A 19,195-nucleotide genomic window follows, 5' to 3' on the forward strand; every position below is an offset into this window, starting at 1 on the left:
GATGTCATGGCAGAGAGCTGCCAGAGAAAGTTCACGAGACAGGGTAGAGAGCAGTCAATGCAAGCGGCCTGGTGTACTGGGACACATCACACCTTTTGGTGGATAGGGCAAGGCTATAGAGTAGCAAAGGGTCTTCAGTGACAAGGTGACAGTATAATTTATCTTGCATATTTTAGAGAAAAAACAGGGCAATGTGATTGCTTGCATGGGAGAAAAGTCTCAGGGAGAGGGTAAGCATCTTCTCAATCAAAACATTTGGATTTGTCCTTTGATCTCTTCCTTACCAACTCTTATATTAATACCACTTTTAGAAAAACTTTGTATTGACATCACACAGTCTTGGATCTACCATAATTTAGCTAATGTTTCCTCCAAACAGATTTTTCCCATTTAAAAAAGTCAGCTACGCTTTGGTAAATCTTAAGACAAGTGTATGCATGGTCTCTGCTCCAACCCCCATGTTATAGGTCCTCACCTCCCAAGCCTCTTCTAATCCAACCTCCCATCCTGTGTCCATTCAAGCCCCCAAGGCCCTGCCAGGCCCCTGGTTAACTGGTCACAAATAAGTGTAAGTTAGGCATTCACGAGGCAGAGCACTCACACAGGTGTGTAAAGAAGAATTCTGACAAAAGAAAAAAATGTCCAGCCTCACTAGTAATCAGAAGAATGCAAACGTGATGTAAGTTTTCAATTACCGAATGAACAAAAGTGAAAAAGAATGACAATACCAGGGTTTGAGAGACTTCAGGGTAATGTGAGGTTGTGCATTGGTGGAAGTGTAAATTGGCGGAAGCTTTCTGGAGAACAGTTTGGCAATGTATATCATTCACTTAGAAGTGTACAGACACAGCAATCCACCTCTGAGAGCTTATCCTAAGGGAATTATTGAACAGGGCCAGGGATATTCAAGCCAGCCTTATTTATAATAAAGAATAATTAGGGGACACCTGGGTGGCTCAGTCGATTAAGCATCTGCCTTCTGCTGAGGTCATGATCTCAGGGTTCTAGGATTGAGCCCCCGCATCGGGCTCCCTCTCAGCAGGGAGCCTGCTTCTCCATCTTTTCTGCCTCTCCCCCTGTTCAGACTTGCCCTCTCTCTCTCTCTTTCAAATGAATAAATCAAATCTGAAGAAAAAAATTAGAAATAACCTAAATGTCCACCAGTGAGGGTTATTCATATCAATTGTGGTCCATTTATGCAACAAAATAAATGCTAAAGAGCCTTTAAAATGATATCAATATTTATATACATTTGTAGACATGAAAGAATGTCCAATAGGTATTATGTCCTTATGGTGTCATTAATGTAAAATTGTGTGTGTGCATATGTACACGTGTGCATTGATGCACACAGACCTATAATGATAGTTGTGTAGGGGCACCCGGGTGGCTCAGTCAGTGAAGTGTCAGACTCAATTTCAGGTCAGGTTATGATCTCAGGGTCCTGGGATGGGGCCCCATTTCAGCCTCCACACTGGGCACGGAGCCTGCTTAAGGGTCTCTGTCCCTCTCCCCTTCCCCCTCCACTTCTCCCCACCTCGTATGCTCTCTCTCTCTCTCAAAAATTAAATATAATAATAATGATAGTCCTTGAAATATCAACCATGGTGTCCTCTGGTTGCAAGATCTTTGAAAGCCCCTGCTTTCTTATATTTCATTGTTTCTAAAATTACAAAAGCAATGTTCTTTATTTTTACCTTAATAACTGACACTAACAGAATGTGACTTTCGTCCTGGACTCTGCTCTGTTACGTACTATTATTATTCCTGAAGAAAACAAAATGATAAAGCCCACAGCTAATAAATGATGGAGCTGGGACTCACACAACCTGGTTGTCAGGCTGCCCTGTTGCTACCATAATTAAACCCAGAATGAGAGTCTCTTAACCCCTCTCCCACCAGCAAACCCACTCCTCTCCCCAGACTCATTGTTGACCATTTGACAGGTAGCCTTCTAAAGCTTCTACCAGGCACTTATAGACACATGTGGCCAAACACAAGGATGTGTGTGTTTCTTTTTTTATAAAATGTGACGGTAGTTTCTGTCCTGTCAGTATGCATCATTCACTCTCATACTCTTTACCTCTGAGGGATGTTGTGCAGCAGGCATGTGGGGAGAATCACTGTGACCATGTTTCTAGTTCTTCACCTTTATGAACAAAGCTGCAGTGAATATCCTTGTATACATTTTACTGTATGCAGGTGTGTCATGATATTTCTGTGATAATTTCCTAGAAATGGAATCACTGCAATAAAAGACATGCCCACTAAATGTTGACAGCAGCTGCCCGGTTCCCCACACCAAGAGTGTGCCGTTCCACTGTACACATACTCACAGCATATGCATGCATGCGTACACTGTGTACGTACACCCACTAATCTCACGCCCACATCCGCCATGTTTTCACCGACAACGGAAGTCACCAGTCTTGTTTATTTTTGCCAATATGAGAAATGAAGAATGTCATCCAGTTTGCAATAATTTAAATGTTCTTGATTCCTAGTAAAGTTGAAGGTCTTCTGGCCATCTTCATTTCTTTCCAGAACCGTTCACTTGTCAGTTGGGTAATTTGAATTTTTCTTATTGATGTGAAGGAGTTGTGTGATATTATAAATATCAATTTTTGATGCCCTGTGTGTTGTAAATATTCTCCCACAGTGTTGTATTTCTTGGAACTTTGTCTTATTTTGTCATACAGAAGTTTTAGTTTAGTTTAGTTTTATGTAACAAAAGCTGCCCGTTTTTTCTCCCTTGTGGTTTTACATCTTGTTTAGGAATTCTTTCTATAGAACCAAGAATATGAGAAGACTTTCCTATATTCTCTTGTAGTACATTTTTATTGTTGTTTATACATTTTAAATTATTTTAATTGTGGGAAAATATACATAAAATGGATTTACCATTCCAACCACGGTTAAATGTACAGTTCAGTGACCTTAGATACGTTCACCTAAGGTGATGATGGAGTGACTGTCTCCACCATTCATCTCCAGAAGTAATTTTCATCTTGCAAAACTGAAACTCTCTATCCATCAGACAGTAAGCCCCATTCCCCATTCCCCACAGCCCCTGGAAGCCACCATTCTACTGCCTGTCTCTGTGAATTTGGTTACTCGGGTTCTCCACGTAAGTGGACTCCTGCAGTGTTCATCTTCTGCGCCTGGCTTCCATGTAGTATGAAGTCTTCAAGATTCATCCATGTTATAGCATGTGCCAGAGTTTCTTCTCTTTTTAAGAGTCAGGAATAGTCCATCGTAGATTTAACTTTATGTTTAGACTTTAATCCATAAGAGAATTTAATATTGCGTTTGGTTAGAAGTAGGTGACAGGTAAGTTTTTTTTTTATTTTTAAGTTGGTCATCTTTTAAACAACTCCTCTATCAAAACCCAAATTCCCATGAGGGCCCAGGTCTGCTTGTAGACTGTTGTTCATTGATCCCTTTGTCTGTATTTAGACAGGAATCACACTCCAGCTTTTAGGCGAGTTTCTCTGTCTCCTAACAGCATGGCCATGCCCATTCTTTTTTTAAGATTTTCCCCAACCATTTTCAGGCATGTACTTTTTCAGAAGAACTTCAGAATTAGTCACATGGTCCAAAAATACTCTTTTGGGGTTTTGATTGGAATAGCTTGAAGCTACCCACTAACTTGAGGTTGGCGTCTCGCAAAGGAGCCTGTCGGCCGTGAGCTCCTGACACCTCTCCAGGCTGTCTGCTGCTGTCCTCTGCCGGGCTGTCCCAGGCCTCCACTCAGCAACCCTACCCAGTCTCTGATTCTGTCCTCTAGAAAGAAAAAATTCCTATGCACCCTTGGTTTAATTTCTTTCCTTCCCCAGATGATCTATAAATTTTAAAAAATATTTTTTTTATTTATTTGACAGAGAGAGAGGTCACAAGAAGGCAGAGAGGCAGGCAGAGAGAGAGGGAGAAACAGGCTCCCCATTGAGCAGAGAGCCCGATGTGGGGCCCGATCCCAGGACCCTGAGATCACGACCCGAGCCGAAGGCAGAGGCTTAAACCACTGACCCACCCAGGCGCCCCTGATCTATAGATTTTAATAAGAACTTTGAGAACCAAAACCCAGAGTGGGTGTGTAGAATCTCCAGGCCCTGCAGTAGAAGCTGTGGGGAAAAACGTTTTTTCAGGAATGCTTTCTCTGCTCCCTGCGAACCACACCCCATAAGGCAGATGCTGAACACATGTGTCACCCACCCTGGGTAGCCAGGTTCCCGTTGATACTTTTTTTAAAGACAGCCTTATTTTTATAGGTTATCATCAACTTCCCTCATTTTTTTTTGTTTTGTTTTTTCCCCTCATTTTAAATGTACAATTAAATGACTTTTAGTGAATGTACAGAATTGTGCAACCATTACCAAATCCAGTTTGGGAACATTTCTGCCACCCCCCAAAAGACCCCTCATGCCCATTTATGGTCCTGCTCTGGAATGTCACTTTACCCTGAGTGCGACAGCATGGGGAGAAGTGGCGGGGTGGGGTGGGTGGGGGGAGTGAGAAGGTTCCCAAGGTCCTCTGCCTGGGAGCCCAGCAGCAGTGTCCCAACAACAGGTCGCACCCTTTTACCCGGGGAGACCCGCTGGGGGGTGCTCCTGAGGACAGTGGCCATGCTGAGCCCCATCCTAACCCCTTCCAGGTGGATAAAGTTTGAAGAAAAGGTAGAGGAAGGAGGCGAACGCTGGAGCAAGCCGCACGTGTCTACACTGTCACTGCACAGCCTCTTTGAGCTGCGGACCTGCTTGCAGACGGGGACGGTGCTGCTGGATCTGGACAGCGGCTCCTTACCACAGATCATAGGTGAGGCAGGGATGGCTGGGGCCCCAGAAAGCCATGGCAGCCTCATGCCTGTGATAGGTCTATGTGATGCCTGCCCAATTCTGCAGAGACTGGGCTCTGGGTCTAACACTCCCAGCACAGTGGCTCCAGGTCTGGGTCCCATGTAGAGCTCCAGCAGGGAAAATGCCATCTTCTGAAATGCCATCCTGCAAGGGAGCAAAAGAGAGAGGGACTTCCTAGTGTTGTCAGAGATACCTATGACCATGGCAACCTGTCTCTTGTCAGAGTAAATGGATCATCATTCATCTTCAGGGAATTAGCTCTTATTGTCCCTAAAATGTTTGCGAATTTTGTTCCACCCAAATTTGCCACAAGTGTTTTGCCCCAAATGCTTTTCTAAAAGGACTTCATGTTAGCACTAAAACCATTGAACACAGAACTTCTGTGCTTCTTAGGGTACTTCATTGACTTTTCACCATAGCATTGATAGAGGGTAGAGTTGTACACACACACGCGCGCGCGCATGTACTCAAAGGCCTGTGACCTGCCCGTGTTTCCATGGTTTGTGGAAAAACTGGAACTATTTCCAGAGCTCCAGTCTCCTTTAGTTACTTTTAACCGACTGATAACAGACGAAACAAGACCCCCACACACCTGGTCCTTCTGTCCTACATGGATGAGGTGTGTCTGTTCCCCACTTAGATGACGTCATTGAGAAGCAAATCGAGGATGGCCTCCTGCGGCCTGAGCTCCGGGAGAGGGTCAGCTATGTCCTCCTGAGGAAACACCGTCACCAAACCAAGAAGCCCATCCACCGCTCCTTGGTCGACATTGGAAAGTCCGTCTCCTCCACCACCAGTGAGTCGGGCCATATGCTCGTGGGCAATGGGCATGTAGGGGCTGGTGTCAAGTCCCAGGGGCCGAGTGAGCCCACCTTGGTGGCTGGAGAGTCTTGGCAACGTGGAGGCTTCTGGACTTAATGATCCTGGAGAAGTTCTGGGGATCCCTCAGCCTCCTTCTCTGGCAGGCCTATACCTACCACCTACCTCATCCTTACCCCAATGTTGTCCCCACCAGCAGAACAGAACTAGTCCTAGGAAGATAGCTGGTTCTCAGCCTGGGCAGCACACGGCAATCACCTGGGGGTATGAAACCTGTCCCAGTGCCTCAGCCTCTCCCTGAGAGCTGGATTCAGGTGGTCTGGGGTATGGCCTGGGAATAGGGAGTTCACAGAGCTCCCCAGGAGATTCCCTTGTATGGTTGGGATTGTGAAATGCTGGTGGAGATGACCTGTGTGTAGAAAGAGCTTGAAAGCCTCCCACTGAACTCCCAGGAAGAGCCAGGAGCCTTGGCAGAAAATGAAGCACATCAAGGCAGTAGAAGTTTCTGGGTTCATCTCAAGTGGGCCAGGGTTGTAAATCTGGCTGCGGTGTCACCGTGGTTGGCTGAGCCTGGGGCCATTAGGGCGAGTGGCTTGTTCCAAGTACATGTCTCCAGCCTGCAACCCTCCACTCTTGACGCTATACTCGAGATGCCCAGACAGTAGCCTTGCTGAACCTGCCAGAACAAAGTTGATGAGGTTGCTGAAGAAGGCACCTTGAGGTACCTCTTTAGATAAATGGTTTTAAAACAGGAAGTGTTTAGCCTATGCTAATAACAGCAGGTGTGGAGTCAGCATTTAGCGTGTCCCAGGCACAGTTCTGAGTGTTCCACATGTGTTCACTCACGTCTTCTCCACAGTAACCCTGTGGCTAGCTACTGTTCCTGTTATCCCCATTTTACAGAGGAGGAGCCTGAGACACGGAGAGGTTAAGTTACTTACCTAAGGTCGCACAGCTCGTAAGTGGTGAAGTTGGGGCTGAACCCAACAGTCCACAACACCAGCTGCCTATTTAACAATTGTGTATCGATCTCACTCTCAAGAGTACTAGTATTTTCTGTTATCTTGTTCAAACTATTAACTTCAAAAGAGAAACATAGGCCTTCTTCCTGAAAGGGGAAGAGACGTGTCTCAAGGCCCAGCTTTGCTTAGGTGGAATGACTGGAAATGTCAGCCATGCTGACAGGCAGGCTGCTGACGCCAGACCCCTCCTGTGCCTCCTCTCAGGTCGCAGCCCGGCCCGGAGCCCAGCGGCTGGCCCGAGCCTCCACCGCTCCACCGAGGACCTGAGGATACGGCAAAGTGCCAGTTACGGCCGGCTGTGTGAGTGTGTGCTCGGCTGCCGTGCAAGCAGAGCCAGCTTCCATAGGCTTTCGAGGGGGGAGGACCTGTCCAGAGTTCTCAGGACAGGCATCAGGAGAAATCTAACCTTCACCCCCACACCCGGGCTGTCCTTGGGGCCTAACTTGCTACCCTAAGTGTCTAGGTAATTGCTCTGACAGGTGCAGCTCTAAATCATGTGCTGACACGATCGGTACTCAGTCCTACGGTTCTAGGCGCTTTTGTCTTAGTCTGTACCTTTGTTTCCACCATCAGCCCTGTTTTTGGTAAGAAATGATCCTTGACATGGAATTAGAAACAGGCCAGGGACTTTTTCCTGCCCCCACTGGATGACAGCCTTGTGCACCGTGACCATGGGCCGCGGGCAGTCATGGCCCCCTGTAGCCCAGGCTGAGTGAGAAAGCTTGTGAGGTGTGCTCTCACAGCACCCTTCAGGCAGCTCATTAGGGGGCACGCAGCTGAGCAAAGCAAAGCAAAGAGAACCTGCAAAACAGAAAGAAAAAGGAGTGAGAAGAGTATGTTCCTTTAAGAACTTTTACTAAAAGGCCAAGATATGAACAAGTTATGTCAGCTGCGCCACGACCAGGCCCAAGGAGTGATTTGGAGGGCGGTGTGGGCGCTGGCCAAGGGCTCAGCTGTAGTCTTTTCTCTCTGCTCTTGGTGACCCCGGGTCCCCATCCTTCTGGCCTTGGTTATTACACAGAGGGACACCAGGAGACAGCCAGCAGTGAATGGCTTTGGGTGAGCCTTCCTCCCAGTTGTTCCCTGTGTCTGAGGTCTCCCTTGTGCCCGAGGTCTCCCTTGTGCCCAACACTGTGGTAAAGGAGGCCTGGAGGGAGATTCTGTGTGCACACCATCCCTCCCTGGGCTGGCCCCTGGAAGGCTCAAGGAGGAGACATGCCTGAGTCTTGGAGAATAAATGGCGTTTTCTAGGAGCACGGGATGTGGTGGGCGTGAGAGGGGAGAAGGGTGTCCAAACAAAGGAAACAAACAGCGGAAGGAAGGTGCTGTGTAGGAGGCGGCTCACTTCATGAGGAGGGCAGGGCCTGAGGGCAAGAAGGTCAAACCGAAGAGGGACCACATGCCCTACAAAAGGACCCTACAGAAGGAGCCTCTCTTTTGAAGGTAATGGGGACCTCTGAGAAGCTTTAAGTGGAGGCACACCCCATGACCAGATTCTTATTTGAGAAAGAATAGACTAGAAAGGGACCAGATTGGAAGTGAGAGACTGTCAGAGGAAGAGTGGAGAGGAGAGGCTCAAGGTGGGATGCAAGGACCAGAAGCAGCAGGAGGTGAGGAAGTGGGGGAGGCAAGGCAGGCCCCCAGGCTGGTGGATGGGAGGGAGGGACACCGAACAGAAGAAGGTATGGAATGGGCGTCATCTGGTGGAAGTCCGTGAGTTCCTTTTCCCGGGGTGTTGAGCTTAAGGGCCAGCTGGGGCTGCCCAGGGGACTGTGGGACTCAGGAGAGAGGTGTGGGAGGGAGACCCAGTCTGGGCGTCCTCAGCCCAGGGTGGGCGTGAAGCAACGGGGGCGGACATGATTGAACAAGGATGCAGGGGTGAAGCCTCTGCAGGGAGTGAAGGCAAAGCAAGGCCCCAAGCCCGCCAGGAGAGGATCCTGGATACAAATAAGAAGGGAGCCAAGAGCGGGCAGAGTTCTGGAAGCCAGGGGCTGCCACAGGCCACAGAAAGCCAAGAAATAACAGGCCTGAGAGTGCCCCTTGGATGTAGCCACTGCTGGAAGATGAGAGCTGACTTTCTCCTGCCTGGACAGGGGAAGGAACCACTGGGCAGTTCAGAAAATTTGCCATCACTGTTCTTCCTACAGAGAGCCCCGCCCCACATCCCCTGCCAGCCAAATCCCCGAGCAGCTCGTGACACTCACATGGGTCATGGAGGACAGAGGTGAAAGTGGTCTTCTCTCCAACAAGTCGAAGCTCGGTGGCACCTGGAGTTTCACCTGATAGTGTGTCTGCGTCCCCTCCCCTCCTTCGGGACCTGGCACAGAGCAGACATCTTCATCTCTGCTCCAAGAGAGGGGACGGAGGGGCAGGGAGCAGAGTGCGGCCGACTGAGGAGTGAGCAGGGAAAAGGAGAACTTGCAGTAGAAGGGAAGAAAGAGGAGAAGAGGGAGCAGAGGCTAGCTCCAGGGGACTGAGGGGAGAGGGGGTCTTGCTTTGGTTGTAAAGCTGGGGGAAGCATGTATGGGGACCAAGAGAAAAGGACCTGTAAGAGCCTGACTTCCCCCTTTTCCTTCTCTCCTAGGTCACACCCAGAGCAGAAGCATGAATGATATTTCTCATACCCCAAACACAGACCAGGTAGTAAAGACCCTGCTCTTGTTGCTGGGCAGGGAAGCCCTATAGGCAGAACTCCACTCCCATGAAGGAGTAGGAGTCCCCAGGAAGCACCTGGGTGGGGGCTCTGGGCTGCCTTGGTGATTGGCCAGCCCATCAGTCAGGTACCGACCAAACCCTATATGCCAGGCACTAGGGGGAGTGGGGAACAAAGAAGCATGATCAGGTTAGGGCCCAGCCATCCCTGAGCTGGGGATTTGTTGGACAGAGGCCAGCACACAGAGTCTTACCCTCTTCGAGCCCCTAAGCACCTTTAAGGATGGAGTGGGGATTTGGGCTGGCAGAGTAAAGCAGTGAGGCCTCCTCGTGGAGACAACAGGGCCAGTGCCCACTGGTGGGTCTTCTCCTAGGCTGGGGGAGGATAACATCCATTCTTGTCTTCCACCAGCTTGCCTAAAACCCCCATGAGCAGATCAGAATCCTACAAACATGTTGAGTCCAAGTTCTAAGCCCCACAGCCCAGGTACCCCGTGACTGTGCCCCTGGAGAAGCCTGGTGGGAGCCCCCTTCCACTGCAACCCCCACACATCTTGAAGGCAGCAGGATCATGGTCCCCTTGCCTGTGCCCCCAGAAAGAGGAAGAAAGGTGTTGAAGGAAACCTAAAATTTGCTGAGAACCCCTCAGGAGCTTGAGTGACCTGCAGACCTTCAAGGCACCCCAAGTTTGGTGGAAGGCAAAACAAAGCAGTCCCTCATGTCAGAGCCTCGAGGGCCATTTGGTGGCTAAAGTAATAGGAAGAATGGCATCAGTTAACATTTAAGGTCCACACACTGCACACACTAGTCCATGCTGAGCTGTTGTGTGCGTTGTGAAGCTGCTCTTACCATCTCCACTCTACTGGTGAGGACCCTGAGACTTAAAACAGTTAAATAATGTGCCCAAGTCCATGCCCTGAAAGGTTAACAGAACCGTGATTTGACCCAGGCAGTGTGATTCTAGAGCCCTTACTTTGGGAGCAACTTAGGAAGGAATATTCTGGAATGTTATTTAGAGGGGAAAATTACTTTACCACAGTCATGCATGCAGATGGTGAAGCCATGATGAGAAAACATTGCCTGGTGAAAGTCTCTCAGAGACAACTTATAGACTGTCCCTGGGGCATTTTCATTGTACATAGGACTCAGGAGGACTCCATGTTCTAACCCTAGGAATGAAGCCAGACACGTAGAGAGTGGAAATGAGTTTGGGATGAGGACCTGTCTCCAGTACCTCTTATATTGGACCCCACTCCTTCTGCCTATTTGACCTTCCTCTCCTGAATAGACACTAGCCCCTAGCATGTCAGTGGTCTTAGTTGGAAAGTTTCAGAAGCTATGAGTTTTCTTGGGAGTTCTCCTGGGGGTATCTTGGGGCCATGGAAGTCTCCCTCAGACTTGGAGGTGGGGTCCAGGGGCTCCTGTCAGCCAGGAAGCTGATGCCAAAGCATGTCTGCCCTGCTCATCAGAATGGGCCTCATCATTCCCACGGCCACCCAAGATGAAAGCAGACAGGGAGGACTGTGTGCCCGCCATGGAATTGCCGGCTGCCATCTGCTTGGGCCTCAGAGGGCTTGGGGATGAGGCCTGATGTCCAGCAACCCTGGGTCTCTTGTCTGACCCTCGGCTCACAGTTTAGTTGAGCAAAGTTCCCACCCATCAAGGAATGTCTTAAGGGTCAAGTCATTGCCTGTTCCTTCCCGCCTCCTAAGGCTTGCTTGGTCCTGGAGTTAACCAGTTTTGAGTCTCCTCATTTGCAGAATAGGGCAAAATATTTGGTTATTTCACTCTCCTGAGAAATGCTTGGAGAATTTGTTAAAGTCAGACCTTCACAGCAATCTGAAGGTGGTTGAGGGACCGAGAGTTGAAACCACTGATGAGAGTATCCATACTTGTTTCCCCCTCCCTGACCAGCGGAAAAACAAATTCATGAAGAAGATCCCCAAGGACTCAGAAGCTTCCAACGTGCTTGTGGGCGAGGTGGACTTCCTGGACCAGCCGTTCATCGCCTTCGTGCGCCTTATCCAGTCAGCCATGCTGGGAGGAGTGACTGAGGTGCCTGTTCCCACCAGGTGAGGGTCACTGAAATCTGACCCCCCCCCCACCCACCAGAGGGAAGCCAGCTGTCCCCGCAGTCGACACAAAGTACTGTTGGAGGCACCCCTAAAACACAGAAGGAAAATCAGGCAATTGCTGGGGAGGGAAATCTTCTGACTAGGGAAGAGTTTTAGACTTTATTAAAATAATCATAAAAAGAAGGAGTTGAGACAGACACCGTTGTCTGGGCTTGGGCAGCAAGACCATGGGGAAGATGCGCAAGGGGGAGCTGGTGGAAGTGAAGAAGAGATGTCTTTGCAGAGCAAATATGGGATTTAAAGGAGGGAAGGGACAAGTGTGTGGTCAGTTCATGAGTTGGGAATGAATAATGTCCAGGGCCAGAGAATCCCTCTCTTCACCTGCTTCTATTTTTCCTTTTCGCTTTTTTCCACCTCCTCCCTCCTCATCTTTGCAGATTTCTGTTCATACTGCTCGGACCTTCTGGGAGAGCAAAATCCTACAATGAAATTGGCCGTGCCATTGCAACCCTTATGGTAGACGATGTAAGTGGTAACGAGAAATGCATACTGCTGACTGTCACGGCTCCTGCGTCAGGCACTGGGCCTCCCCTCACTCGCTTACCCCACAGGCACATTGGAGCACTCCTGTGTGCCAGGTTGTGTGGTGTGCTAAGGGCTATGAGAATCGGGGCAGTCACTGCCCTTTAGGAGCACCAGTCAAGTGGGAGAGACAGACCTGTAATTCTGAAGGGAACCACATGCTAACTGTCTCGGTAGCCAGGTGAGGCTTCCTGAAGGAGAGGGCTTTATGCAAAGGATGAGCAGGAGTTAGGTGGTCAACCCTGCACAAGCCTAAGAGGCAGGCATTCCAGATAATGGGAAAAGGAGCCAAAGCTTGGAAATGGAGAAGCTGGATAAAAGTGGTTCAACTTAGGCTCAGTGTAAGGTCTTCAAGAGCAGGAGATGAACCGGAGATGACATGGAGCCTGGAGGCACAGCTTAGAGCTCTCTCTGTGCCAGGAGTGATGGGGAACCTAGAAGACATTCAACAAAGGCTCTAATGAGCTCTACATCAGAAAGAACACCCTGTAGACAGCCTGGAAAGATGCAGCCTGACCCTCCAAGGATGAGGGGCTAAGAAGTTATAATCAGATCTAAAATAGCTGAGCTTCTGGGACTGGGCTCTAACGGGTTTTTGAATGAGCTTGTTCCATGCAAAACTGAAAGCAGAAAGGTTAAGTCATTCAGCCAAAGCCCTACAGCTAGGCCACGGAGACCTGGCCTTCAGGCCTTCCTTCAAGGCCCGCTGCTCCCTGTTGTGCAGAATTTCCCCGGCAGGACTCTGTCTTTCCCTAAAGACAGAGAGTGAGCTGGAAGGAACAAATGTTCAGAGGGGTTTTCTCCAGCGCTGTACGTTATGTGCTCCCAGGAGGTGGCTAAGAGGCAGCCCTCAGCAAGACGGCCCCTTCCCCTTCCCTTGCCAGCTCTTCAGTGACGTGGCCTATAAAGCCCGGAATCGGGACGATCTGATAGCAGGAATTGATGAGTTTCTGGATGAGGTCATCGTCCTTCCCCCTGGAGAATGGGACCCAAATATTCGAATTGAGCCCCCCAAGAAGGTGCCCTCTGCTGATAAGAGGTATGTATGGGGATGGAGGGGTGGTGAGGGAGGTTGGGGTTCAAAGGGAGTTCTGAGTCTGTCCATGGCTTTTGTGGTCAGTATAGACAGGTTTATGCTTTCTTCTCCTGGTGTCATTTTATTTCTTTAAAAAAAAAAAAAAAAGGCAAGCAATATATTGCATGTGAACATCTGTAACATCTGGGTGACCTGTGTGTGGGTAATGTGAGATCATTTTCTGCATTTGTCTCTTTTTAGTTCATGGTTTTTGTTGGAGAGGTAAGACGTGTTCTCAGAACAGCTCTAGAGGGCCTAAGCTCGTGCCAGGATTGGGAGCCCCACCGTCCCCTAACCCCCTTGTTCCTTACAGGAAATCTGTGTTCTCGCTGATGGAGCTAGGCCAGATGAACGGCTCTGCAGGGGGAGGCGGCGGGGCGGCTGCGGGAGGCAGCGGCGGAGGCGGTGGCGGCGGCGGCGGCGGCGGCGGGGTCGGCGGAGGGAGCAGCGGGGACGATGGAGAGATGCCAGCCGTGCACGAAATCGGAGAAGAGCTTATCTGGACGGGAAGGTGCCCACCCCAGGCCTGACAGTGACACGGCCGACCTCTAGGCTTGTCTCCTCACCCAGCTGCGGGAACCTTCCCCACCGCTGCGTGCAGCGCCCCCTCCCGGCCACAGGGTTTAGCCACTGCACTCTTTTCCTCCCCACGCCCTCAAAACCCCTACGGATCTGGCGACAGGGTTTCGGCAGGAGAAGGGAAGTGGGATCCAGCACGGGAGTGGAGGCACCCGAACTTTTCTCTTGACTCTGTTCCTGTATGAGTCTTCTAGGGCTGTCCTAACAGAGTGTCACATTCTAGGTGGCTTAAGCAACAGAAGTTTTCGGTCTCGGTTCTGCAGGGTAGAAGTTCCAAATTGAGGCATCGGCAGGGCCGGCTCCCTCTGAGACTCTGGGAGACAAATTCCCTCCCTCTCCCCAGCTTCTGGTAGTGGCCTGCGATTCTCAGTGTCCTTGGCTTGTGGCGGTGTGGCTCTGGCCTCTGCGTCTGTCCTCACTTGGTCTTCTCCCTATTCTTCCTGGGGCATTTTCCTCTTCTTCTGAGGACACCAGTCATAATGATTAGGGCCCACTGCCCTGACCTCATCTTAAGCTGAATACATCAGCAAAGACCCAATTTCCCTAGAAGGTCACATCCACAGGTACTGGGGTTAGGATTTCAATGTGTCTTTGGGGGGGTGACACAATTTAATCCATAACAGTACCATTTGAATTTTTTCTCTTTTTTCTTTCTTTAAAAGAAAGAGAGAGAAATTGGGTTGGGTTTCCTTGCTGACTCTTAGAATAATTCAGGTTGCTCTGAATTTAGGAAAGGACATGGCCCTGCAAAGCAATGTGTGAATTATGACTTTGAGAATGGAGTCATGTTTTATATGCCTTTGACTCTATCCCAGCCAGTGATTCCAAATTGGGGGTAAATTTGCCTGTTACCCCACCTCCCCCAGGAGACATTTGATAATGTCTGGAGACATTTTTGTTTGCCGCACTGAGAGGGGGGATGCTGCTGGCATCTAGTGGACAGAGGCCAGAGATGCTGCTTAGCCTGCTGTGAGGCACAGGACAGGCCCATGACCAAGGATTACCCAGCCTGACATGCCAATAGTACCAAGGCCGAGAAACCTGCCTCCATGCCAAGCATTGCATTAGGAGCTGCGGGGGAATAGTAGGCCCAATAAACACTGTTGTTAAACTCAAATTCCCCACTCGATTATTCTGGAGAATACAGAAACCAGTTATAAGTTCAAGAACTTGCCCTTGATGAATTTGGGATGTTGTTTTCTCCTAAAGTTGGACACACCTATGTTTAACCAAGCACAGGCAGGGGCCCTACAGATGAGCAGGGACATTTCTGAGGAGGACAGCAAGGACTTCTGTGGACTCCATGATTTCCATTCCCCATGGAATATTAGGTCTACTCCAGAACATGTCCCCAGCAGGCCTCCCCTCTCTCCCATTCAGGCTGTCCATGACCACCTTTCCGGTGGGGATGATGCTGACCACAATCTTTTCTGTCCTGCAAAAATCCTTCCCTGCCATTAAATGTACTGGTAGAAAGGTCTCTGTCCCCATCCACCTCTAGTCAAGTTCCCTTCCTTGCCCAAGACTCTGCAGGCTCCTGTAAATAGCCCTGCGCCTGCCTGGTGTTTCGGGGAGAAAGCAGCCTCTGGACCTGTCTTGAGCAGGTTCTTCGGTGGCCTGTGTCTGGATATCAAGAGGAAGCTGCCCTGGTTCCCAAGTGACTTCTACGATGGCTTCCACATCCAGTCCATCTCTGCCATCCTATTCATCTACCTCGGCTGCATCACCAATGCAATCACCTTTGGTGGGCTTCTGGGGGATGCCACTGACAATTATCAGGTGTGTGTGAGCCTGGGACCCTAGTGCAAACCTTCGTAAAACTGCTGCCACCAGGTGGCGGTAAGGAGCTTCACCCCATAATCCCAAAACCGAGGCTTGGGTTTCATCCACTTTGGGGTTGGACCATCATTTTTAGTAATTCTTTACCCTTAAAAAAAAAATAATAACAACAAGCCAGTAGTATTAAAAGACCTAAAGCTAAATCATGTTACTAAAGTCCAAATGTAAGGATGACATAAACAGATCAAACTTTTTCAGTGTTTATTATCTGTTAATTAAGTAGTATTAATTGCACTCTATTCTTTTTTAATTTTTATTGTTGAAGTATAGTTGACATGCAATGTTATATTAGTTTTCAGGTATACCACATAGTGAATTTTGGGAGGAAAGGGCCCAAAATGAAAGATGAGCACTGTGGCCTGAGCCCTTGGCTGGGTTCTAGGCTATGCTAAGAGGTCCCTTCTCCTGCCTCCCTTGAGCCTCGTACTCCTCATGCCCCCAGGGAGTGATGGAGAGCTTCCTGGGCACTGCCATGGCCGGATCCTTGTTCTGCCTCTTCTCGGGACAGCCTCTCATCATCCTCAGCAGCACAGGGCCCATCCTCATCTTTGAGAAGCTCCTCTTCGACTTCAGCAAGTAGGTGCCCTTGGTAGCCCCCGGCGCCTGCTGTCACACCTGGGGCACTATACCAAAGCCAGGACAGGGGAATAGGCCCAAAAGGGAGGCAAAGGTGAGGAGGTACCAAAGCTGCCTTTATTACCCTGTGGGAGGGACTGCCAGGTGGTCCCTCCTGACTCCCTCCAGCTAGCTGCCGTTAGCTGTCCTAGTGCATTTTAGCATAGCTGATAGGGAGACATCAAGGCAAAACAAGAGGAGACCATTCTCACTGTTTGTAAACAATTATAACTAGAAGTAGTGCGGTCTTGAGCTGGAGGTCCAAAGGCTATGCCCTGAACCAGGCAGCTCCTGTCACCACCCTGGGCTCAGATGCTTCATATACAAGATGAGGCCATTCAGAGGCCTTCCCTGATTCTGTCACTTGGATATTCCCTGTTTTTCTTTCATCCTGGGTGTTTGTTACTAAATGTGTAAGATTGAGATGTCTTAGCACCTTCCTGCAACCCCTATGAGATTCTTTCCCAGAATTTGCAAAGATGAGACAACCCTACCCAGGAATTGTCCCTGTCCCTAGTCCTCTCACAGTTCCCAGGAGGGCATCTGTGCCACAGGAGGGACAGATGAGCCACCAAGAGTGGGTCTGGGGAACCAAGCACGTCCCAGAGCCCTGGGCTCGAGGCCCTTTTCTTCCCTCTGTCTTCCAGAGGCAATGGTCTGGACTACATGGAGTTCCGCCTCTGGATTGGCCTCCACTCAGCCATCCAGTGCCTTATCCTGGTGGCCACTGACGCCAGCTTTATCATCAAGTATATCACCCGCTTCACTGAAGAGGGCTTCTCCACCCTCATCAGCTTCATCTTCATCTATGATGCCATCAAGAAAATGATTGGTGCCTTCAAGTACTACCCCATCAATATGGACTTTAAGCCTGACTCCATCACCACCTACAAATGCGAGTGTGTCGCCCCTGACACAGGTGACCGGTAATCCCAGATGTGCCCTGGGCCCCCACCCACTCACTCTCCCCAACCACAGCTCTCTACTCAAATGTAGGAGATACCACCCTGAGAGATTATCAGCCCCTTTGGGTGGTAGCAAGTGACCTGAACACTACCTGGATGTCCATCTGCCAAGGGTGATACAAAAAGAATTCCTGGGGTGCCCGGGCGGCTCAGTGAGTTAAGCGCTGACTCTTGATTTTGGCTGAGGTCATATCTAAGGGTCATAAGATCAAGCTGCAGGTCAGGCTCTATGCTGAGCATGGAACCTGCTTAAGATTCTCTCTCCCCCTCTCCCTCTGCTCCCCCAGCATCCCCACTATATTGCTTTCTCAAAAAAAAAAAAAAAAATTCTGCACTGGGTAGGAGGTTGAATCAACCAACTGGTCAACCTGGTAATACTCCGTGCCATTCCTGTGGAATTCCTTACTGACCAAAGAAGTGTCATCTGTTTAGTTAGGGCTTCCTATAGTCTCAACCACTGGCTTCCCTTCACAGTCCCAGTTATGCCTTCGGAACCTTCAGTGGACTGTGCCTGGGGTAGCCAGGATGCTGCAGAGCCAGGACGCCCGTAGATACATAGATCTAGAGAGAGAGAGAGAGAGAGAGAGAGAGAGATCCATATATCTCTGAGCACCACCAAGCTGGACTCACAGAGAGCAAACAGGTCCAGAGACCACGTAAGGTCACATTGAAGCTCAGTTTCCCTAGCTATGAAGGAGGGATAACAGTGCTGGCCCTGCCGGTCTCATGAACTCTTGTGAGGCTTTCAGATCTATGCCCAGATCAGAACGGAGTTTGACACAAGCAGATTCCGTGTTGTTTAGCACTCTAACGCATGTTATTGATAAAAGATTGATCACAAGTCAATCAAAAATATTACTGTGCCATCACCGTGCACCCAGCTTTAGACTAGGCCTCGTGGGGAGGAAGATATTCTGACCTCAGAGAGTATAGTTTTAGTTATATCCTCTCTCCTTCTTTCACTGCACTAGTTTTGTAAAGAAGTCTAGACTTAAACTTTTTCTATCATTAATTTAGAGTTATTTCATTAAAATCTAAAAATATGTGAAGCTAACGTTTGTCTTGAGCCAGAACGTGTTGCTTGCCCAGGGGTGGAGGAGATGCTACCTGCAGGCCCTTTCATTCTGCCCTGGAGCGAATCTCTCCTCCGTGGCTTGGGCCCCATCAGGGCACTGCCATTTACTGCTTGTGCCCATTGGATGGTGGCTTCGTTGCACTGACTGAACACAAATGTTCCCACAAACATGGCTTTTGGAAGTACATGCCTTGGTCTCTTTTAGAAACAGTCCTAATTCTGGGGTCATATGTAGCACTTTGGTCATTCTGAGAATCATCTGTCCCCAGGAGAAACCAAACTTAGACATGTCCTAAGAACAGGGGACGAAGGAGCATATAAGGTTGGAATTGATGGCCATAAGAAAATCTACTTGCCTCCAAACAGTGCCTCCTCTGGCCTTGCCCAGTTGCCTGATGTCACCTCATGATTCTGGGTCAGTCTATTGCCATGGTTCTCAAAGTGTGGTCCCCAGAAGCAACCTTAACACCTCTGGGAACTTGTTAGAAATACAAATTCTTGGGCCTCTCCCCAAACCTGCTAATCAGAAACTCTGGGGTAGAGCCAGCTGTATAGTAAGAAACCTTCCAGGTGCTTCTGATGCATGCCTAAGTTTGAGAACCATTGCTCCCTTGAACTATTAATTAGTGATACGTAGCCATTATTAGTCATTAACCCTGGTAAGATTAGATTTTCAGTTTCTTCACCAAGGGTAAAGGAACTGAAATCAGGACAATTTAGTTTTGATTAGAATATGAAAGGAAAGTTCTCAACAACAGGAGTTGGGCAAGGGGGGAACTAAGTGAGGAGTGTTTCTTTCCCAGTCTGTGGGCCACTTGCTTACAAAATATTCCACGTTCCTAGCTTTACTGCAAAGCCGCATTTGGGCAAGGCACCCTCTCAGTCTTCCCCACTCTTCATCCTAAGAGCTCATTGTGCGGGGGCGCTCTTTTTAAAATTAATCTTGTTTCCATTGTAACTGGTTTGTATTCTGTTTATGGATGCTGCACACACTGACTTGGCTGCTTTCAATCCCAAGTGAGTACCACTCTGTAAACACTAGCA

At 49.2% G+C, this 19,195-nt stretch overlaps 1 protein-coding gene across 3 annotated transcripts in view; it reads left to right on the forward strand.

Annotated features, from left to right (window-relative positions):
- Window positions 1-19,195, forward strand: part of SLC4A5 (solute carrier family 4 member 5) — a 97,611-nt gene that overhangs the window by 49,076 nt on the left and 29,340 nt on the right. For all 3 annotated transcript variants that reach the window (XM_045979541.1, XM_045979542.1, XM_045979543.1), the window contains 11 exons: window positions 4,652-4,812; window positions 5,494-5,649; window positions 6,899-6,994; window positions 9,279-9,334; window positions 11,261-11,418; window positions 11,859-11,946; window positions 12,888-13,042; window positions 13,392-13,589; window positions 15,262-15,436; window positions 15,939-16,072; window positions 16,759-17,030. In XM_045979541.1, the coding sequence (XP_045835497.1) occupies window positions 4,652-4,812; window positions 5,494-5,649; window positions 6,899-6,994; window positions 9,279-9,334; window positions 11,261-11,418; window positions 11,859-11,946; window positions 12,888-13,042; window positions 13,392-13,589; window positions 15,262-15,436; window positions 15,939-16,072; window positions 16,759-17,030 (1,649 nt within the window). The remainder of the gene's footprint in view (window positions 1-4,651; window positions 4,813-5,493; window positions 5,650-6,898; window positions 6,995-9,278; window positions 9,335-11,260; window positions 11,419-11,858; window positions 11,947-12,887; window positions 13,043-13,391; window positions 13,590-15,261; window positions 15,437-15,938; window positions 16,073-16,758; window positions 17,031-19,195) is intronic.

Source organism: Meles meles, chromosome 15 (assembly GCF_922984935.1).
Source record: "Meles meles chromosome 15, mMelMel3.1 paternal haplotype, whole genome shotgun sequence".
Classification (NCBI taxonomy): domain Eukaryota; kingdom Metazoa; phylum Chordata; class Mammalia; order Carnivora; family Mustelidae; genus Meles; species Meles meles.